A 7,078-nucleotide genomic window follows, 5' to 3' on the forward strand; every position below is an offset into this window, starting at 1 on the left:
ATGGACTTTATGCTTCTTAAAGTAAAGTGCGACGCTATCTAATGTATTGCCAACCATGAAATTGAGCGAATTCAAGATAGTGTGTACATCTCGTATAATGTTTCCTCAGCATCTATGCAGACACGCATATGGATGTCGTCACACCTTCCTAAACCTCCTTTTATATCTCTGTTAAATCTTGGATGAATTGATAGGGATGGTTTGAAGCTGGTATTTTTTTTAGGAACAAATGTCTTCGGACTTCCTACAATACCTTGTCTATACTTGTAAAGAAAAACTCAAAATAACGTGTTTGCTGTGAGCAGAACATTTCATGTGCAGACATGTGGCCAAGAGTGAAATGAGTAGAAATATTAAAACATGTCTTGTGACGGTTGATGAAAATGAAGATGATGAAGATAACGGTTGATTTGGTATAAAGCTTGTTGCACTGGTACACCCAGGTAAGGGGAGTGTTGGTGCGCCCTTAAAAAAGTTTAACCTTCTGTATGTGTCAGTTTCAAGTCACGAGATGGTAATGCAGTGTTTGTCGTTTGTTTCTATTTGTTTCTTATTCATTTTGTACATTAATCGGGCCGTTAGATTTTTCGTTTGTTTTACATTATTTGTTTCGGGAATTGAAGACTATGCAGTATGAATTTTACTCATTGTTGAAGCCCGTACGGGACCTATAATTGTAAGTTAGTTTATGTCTCATTTGCAATCATATCACATCTTCTTTTTTTATATGGAATACTTTTGAAGTTTGTGGTACGTTGCAAGGAAAAAAAAAGGGGGATATATAGGTACAAAACCTATAATGTAATAGATTTTAACCAAAGTAAAATACACAACAACAGATAATACTATGGAAGCAGTAATAATTGTGAAAAAAAACCAAAAGCAACGAAAAAACGAAAAAAAAACTAAAGTATCCGCAAATTCAATTTGAGGTCATATTTGACTGTGGTGTTCTATTGCTTTGGTTTGATACCTCACCCGATATGATGGTTTAAAAAATAATTTTAAAGTATTGTCCTGCATGACACTTAATGTTTACCTGAAATTAAAATTTGTCATAAGGTTAGGGTGCTCTAAACATTTTATAGGTTGAAAACTTGATTTTTGAAGTTTTGTTTATAAAACGTCGTTTTATGAATTTTTTTGATAAAAAAATCTCAATGATTAAGGTTTATGTATAATAACAAACATCACTAAAGCCAAAACATTATAATTTGTATTTAGGTAGAGTTTAGAAATATAAACAAATGTCAAAATTGAAACCCTCCCAAATTTTCACAGATTTTTACATATGGCCTTTGACCTCAATTTTAAAAAAATGTGACCATATCAAGTCTTGACGACAGGCATATTATTATAGTACAGGTTTTCCTCTTTCCAATGATATATTATATAGGTGTGTGTTCGGTGGGGAGATTAAATTCAAAAAAATCTGCCTTCAGTCACCGCACTAGTAATGAAAAAGAGTTGCATGCATTTTACAGTTGATAAACGCTTTCATTCTAACTTATTCCTGGAATCAAGAATTAATATTCAAAAGAATAATAATTTGAAGTTAGTTACTTTTCGTTGGACTGATTGCACGAATTGTATATTGTAATGCAACGCCTTTTCTGGGTTATATGTGGACGTTAAACCCAAACCATTGTGTTGCAAGGTGAAGATTCTTGCAACAAACCTTTGGTGGGTTCCAATAAAACGAATAATGTATAATTTAACGTCAAGAGATTTAAGAAAACGTCTTTTACCTATCCTGACTTTTGATTTGCAGTGAATTCGATCAGAGTAAACAGTAAATAGTCTATAAATTAGTAGGTTCTTCAACGTGTGTATACTATAGACCGGCATGGATGTTGAAAAGATGTAGGACCGATTTCCTTGGAATGGTTTCACTCTCAGTGTTAAAATCACAAACTTTTAAACTCTACTGCCCTTCCAAAAAACGAAAAAAAAATCCTTTATAGGAAAGTAAAAGCGACAGTTGTTTTGTGATGTTCCAAACATGATAAAAGTAAAACATTTTGATCGATGAAATAACAGCCTGTTTTATGAGTACGCATATAATCATAGATATTGAACATTTTAGAAATGATTTAGCCTGGCAGGAGGCAGTTTACAGACTTTTTAGAAATTTACTGCTAGAGATATTTAACTCACGTTACATCTACAAAAAGACAAAACGCAAGACAGACAACAGGTTCCAAAACATTAACAAAAATTGAAAACACGTTTCCACAAAAACATTAGGGATTGGGTTAACCCAGGTAATTCGGAAGTAGTATTTGCATGCTTGAACTCGTATTGTTGCCATCAAACAATAACAGTATCAGACATGTAATATACACTGCTTTATAGATGTCTACAAATAATCTTCAAGCTAAGGAATGTATATATGTGACAAATAATCTTTAAGCTAAGGAATGTATATATGCAGCAAATAATCTTCATGCTAATGTATATATGACGATATAGACACACTGTTAATGATTTCGCATACCATGTAAATTTGATATTTCGGGGCTACTTACTACAATGTAAGTCGTTTGTATACCAATTTTTTATATGAAAATACGAGGATGTGGTATGTTGCCAATGAAACAAATCTCCACAAGAGACCAAATGATATAGAAATTAACAGCTATAATGCACCGTACGGCCTTCAACAATGAGTAAAACCATACCACATAATCATCTATATAGGTTGATTGTATCAGTTATTTAGCTATAAATTATATAGACACATTATCTGTAGGTTTGTCTTTATCTAGAGAATTGTCATTTCCATTTGAAATAATGTTGGCAGATTTTCATCAATATAAAAAAATTGATGCGATATGATTGCCAATGAGACAACTCTCCACAAAAGACCAAAATGACACAGAAATTAACAACTATAGTTCACCGTACGGCCTTCAACAATTAGCACAGCCCATACCGCATAGTGAGCTATAAGAGGCCTCGAAATGACAATGTTAAACAATTTCAAACGAGAAAACAAATGGCTACATGCAAACTAGCTAGGCAAGATAATGTCGCAACAACATATATCCTTCCTTCATTAACAAAATTAAGTAACACAATTGTGCGCATCTTCTTGCAAGATCTCGTTTAAAGGACAGAAACCAAATTTCACAATTTTTTTTCCATGGAAGTGATATATCATATGCAATAACATGCCGATTCTAAATCAAAGAGATGTTTCGTAGTAATATTCTTACGTCAGTGGTTGCTACAGAAGATTTACAGAGAATAACCTATTTAGATTGAAAATATCTAATGACGGTCCTCAGCTTTAAAGTTGAGATTTTAAAATTACCTTCACCTTCAAAGGAGCCAATTGATATGTTATTAAGAAAATTGACAACGGAAATACACTGACGTACTATAACATAAGTATGAAACGGACAAGGAAAAGGTAGATCCAGCTTGTTGTTTATGATATGCTGATACAGAATGGTTCATAACAAAATAATCGCTTTCTTTTCGCTTCTTACAGAAACAATTGCACAAATACTCATTATTGTCAACTTTAGTATTGGTACATTTGATCCTTACAACAGTCGATTTTGATGTATTTAACACTTAAAAACTTAATAGTATTAAACTGCCGAACAAGGACATTCAATGAAATAACATCTGAAGGACTACACGATACGGAAGTTAATTGTGTTTTGTTTATACAATAGATTTCATGTTTTCTTTCCGAATGTCCTGTTAATTATGCAGTAACAATACAACTTTGCTCATGTACTCTCGATTAAACAACTCAGCGATAATGTTTCTGCCATCTCAAAACTGAATCGTGAATAAAACTTGTAACTTCATGTTTGTTCGTTTATTTGTAAAAAAAAAAACTTCTTCTCTCTCTATTGACTTTTGTATTTTTGTGGAATCCTTTGTTGTAATCTTTTTTTGTTTTGTTTGTAGCGTTTGTTTCGTTAGTAATGGTACTTGAAGGCCGAACATATCTTTATGTTTTATCTTAAATAAAAATGGTAAAATATTTTCAAATTTATTTATTCATAAACACAATCTAATTCATAATTAATTAGCAGTGAAATTTTGTACAACATATATATTTATAAACATTCATATACTTCACAATATGAGTCATGTCTGCTAGATGTACATACACTAAATGACAATACACACAGCAAACGATGTATAATGTTAACAATTACTGTAAGAGCACAATGGATATATGCTCTTATTAAGTTCGGGATCATTATATTGATATATGCAATACAATGTATATATCACGAATATGAACTTAAGTCTAATCACGTGTTCCTCGAAGATCTGATATATTCACGTCTCCTGTCACGCAATGACTGATGTAATATGTTGGTAGTAGTACACAACAGTTGAGTATCAATGATATGCATGGTTTAGCGGCTATGGTAGAAACATTCTTGGTGCAGCACTGGATCATTGTAGTTTTACGTACTACATGTTGCAAACGGTATGCAACAGTTGTTTTGAGGTGCTAGTCCAATGTTCTGTCTATGGTTCTCAAGAGTTGTCATCTGACGTCCTCTTAAAGCAGACTTTTCTGTCTATGTATGTTGATTTTATTGACCAGGTTTTGGCTTCCTAAACAAATAATAAAGAAGATTGTCAAACCAGAGTACATATATTTACAAATACATTTTACATCTTCAATAACTTTATACATGCACAGTAAGACAATAATGTGTGTAGTCATTTATCTGCAATATCTGGATAGTTTCTTCAAAAACATAATTTTTTTCTCTTTTTTTCTTATCGTTTATACAGAAATCACAAAGAGTATGAATGCTATCAAACAACTTTGTTTTAATTACCTGGAAAATTAAATGAAAACCCTGGATGTTCTTCATTCAGGTAGGTCAATAACAGGACATTGGTTGGCTAACATGGAATAGTAGTTATTTATGAAGTCATCAGCACTGCTGTCTGTCTTGGCGTTCTGTATCAGCACACAGTCAATACCATTTCCTTCAACCTCCTCGCCGATTAACACCTTTTCCATCTTTTTTAAGCTGTCAACCTGAAAAACAACAACAAATTGTTACGTAATGATATCAAAAATACAAGTTATAAACATGTTTATCTATTTTAATGTGCGTAGGTTCCAATATTGATTTTCTCAGAATTTTCATTCAATCAGTGACTTGATATTTAACATCCTTGTTTCTCAAAACTAATCACGATCTATTTTCAGGGAATCCCCTTGTTTATTACTAGGAAATAAAACAACAACTTTCCCAAAATATGATTTACTACATATACTTAATGGAATATCCTGTTTCACTAAAATGACAACAAAAGCTCTTATGTAATCTTACCTTAACGACTTCGATATCATTTTCCAAGCAGAAAGCTTCAACAAGTTTATGATGAATTTGAACTGTTACGTCTATTTCGGCTATCTCTGGTAGCAAACACAGTCGAACTGTTTCTGGAGAACTGCAAAAACAAAACAAAAATAAGTATAAAACAATGCATACAGAACTGGATATCAAATTTCTGTCAAAGCAATAAATTGAAATGCTATAAAAAAATTTAAGAATCTGTTGTTACTGCTAGAATATTTGCCAACTTTTCATCTATCTTTCGTTATATTTATCGAATCCCATTTAACTGCAAGCATCTTTAATAGCCAACTCTTCATCTGTCTTTACTATCCTCTACAGTGACTAATGATATATATAGACTTACTTTTGTAAGATCTGTGCGCATTCATAGACTCCAACAACAATTCTGCCATCTTCCTGTGCCTTCACTAGCAACTTGTTTAGGGCAAACCAAATGTTGTTCACATTTCTAGAAAAGAAACAGAACATTACAAGTTTTATTTTCTGTTATTGTGTACGAAATAATTTTCAAATGTTATCAGAAAAACAGATAAAAGTTCATGAACTGTGCATGTTTATAAAACAGTTTGTGGATTATGCAATGTTTTTTTGTTCATCTTTTATATAAATGCAGTAAACAGCATATTTCGTAATAACCTTGCATAATTCATTAAAGGCGAAATATTTTATATAGGACGTCCTACATCTTACGCATATCATGTGACGCCCACTGTTGCATTGACTGTAGGAGGTTAATATACATAATGTTTTTTTTCAGGTTTTCTGCGTTTGTAGTATTTGTACTTTACTGATTACGAAAGACTATGTCAGGAATATGTAATTAAGAAATGTCACATGTCTAGATAACGTTCTACATTATTCAAACTTTTCTATTGCAAATCAATGATAACAATAATAAGATGTGAAAAATGCATATAAACTTTGACCTTAAACTTACTAAGAAAAATGCATTAGCCTACTTTGTTTAAAACGAGCAAGGTATGTAGCTAACAATATGTGTTTGAACATTTCCATTGTCTACATGCTTGTGATTTTTGACATATGTATATTGCATTTAAAAAAAAAAATAATTGATGCTTTCTTAAATTATGAGACTTAATAGGAGTTGCATTTTTAAATGTAGGGTGCTTTCGTTAAAATGTAGTCCCTTAAAATTAACAAAAGAGATAAAACACAGAACAAAGACATACACCTTCTGAACTTAATGATACTAGTTGATTATTATATTTACCTTTGTGATTCCATGAAAACTGCAATATACTCAGAGAATGTCATTATAAATTGTATGTAATCCTGATAAATTATTATCCAACAAACTAGTACGATACTTCCAATAAATTATTAAGAAATATAAATCCACATAAGCAATAGTTGTCGTATGTTTAAATGATAACGTAGTAAAGTCGTTGCTTTTATACCTATACTAAGAATAGGGCGGAACATACTATATTTACTGGCATTTGATTGGTTGGTCTTCAACAATGAATAGACTCAAAGACCTTGGACATTCAAATTTTCTCGAATATTTCACTATTATGAAAACATAGAATCTTTTTTTTTGGCAGAAATTTATAGACAAGTAATAAACATGAATCTTGCATTCAAGAAATTGTTAAAAACTGTCTCCAAATAATCGATAAAACGCTTCATTTAAATTACTACAGTACAAATTCTCCCAACTATCAGGTACGTTAACCTTACGCTGGTACGAAGTGATTAAA

At 31.7% G+C, this 7,078-nt stretch overlaps 1 protein-coding gene across 1 annotated transcript; it reads right to left on the reverse strand.

Moving 5' to 3' along the window:
- Positions 1-4,001: 4,001 nt before the first annotated feature.
- Positions 4,002-6,745, reverse strand: LOC139522683 (growth arrest and DNA damage-inducible protein GADD45 beta-like). Its single transcript, XM_071316154.1, has 5 exons — positions 6,589-6,745; positions 5,701-5,805; positions 5,328-5,448; positions 4,824-5,029; positions 4,002-4,593 (listed from the first exon to the last, which is right to left on the reverse strand). The coding sequence occupies exons 1-4, from the start codon at positions 6,630-6,632 to the stop codon at positions 4,856-4,858; spliced, it is 444 nt and encodes a 147-aa protein (XP_071172255.1). The 5' UTR covers positions 6,633-6,745; the 3' UTR covers positions 4,002-4,593; positions 4,824-4,855.
- Between the last annotated feature and the right edge of the window lie 333 nt (positions 6,746-7,078).

Source organism: Mytilus edulis, chromosome 1 (genome assembly GCF_963676685.1).
Source record: "Mytilus edulis chromosome 1, xbMytEdul2.2, whole genome shotgun sequence".
Classification (NCBI taxonomy): Eukaryota; Metazoa; Mollusca; class Bivalvia; order Mytilida; family Mytilidae; genus Mytilus; species Mytilus edulis.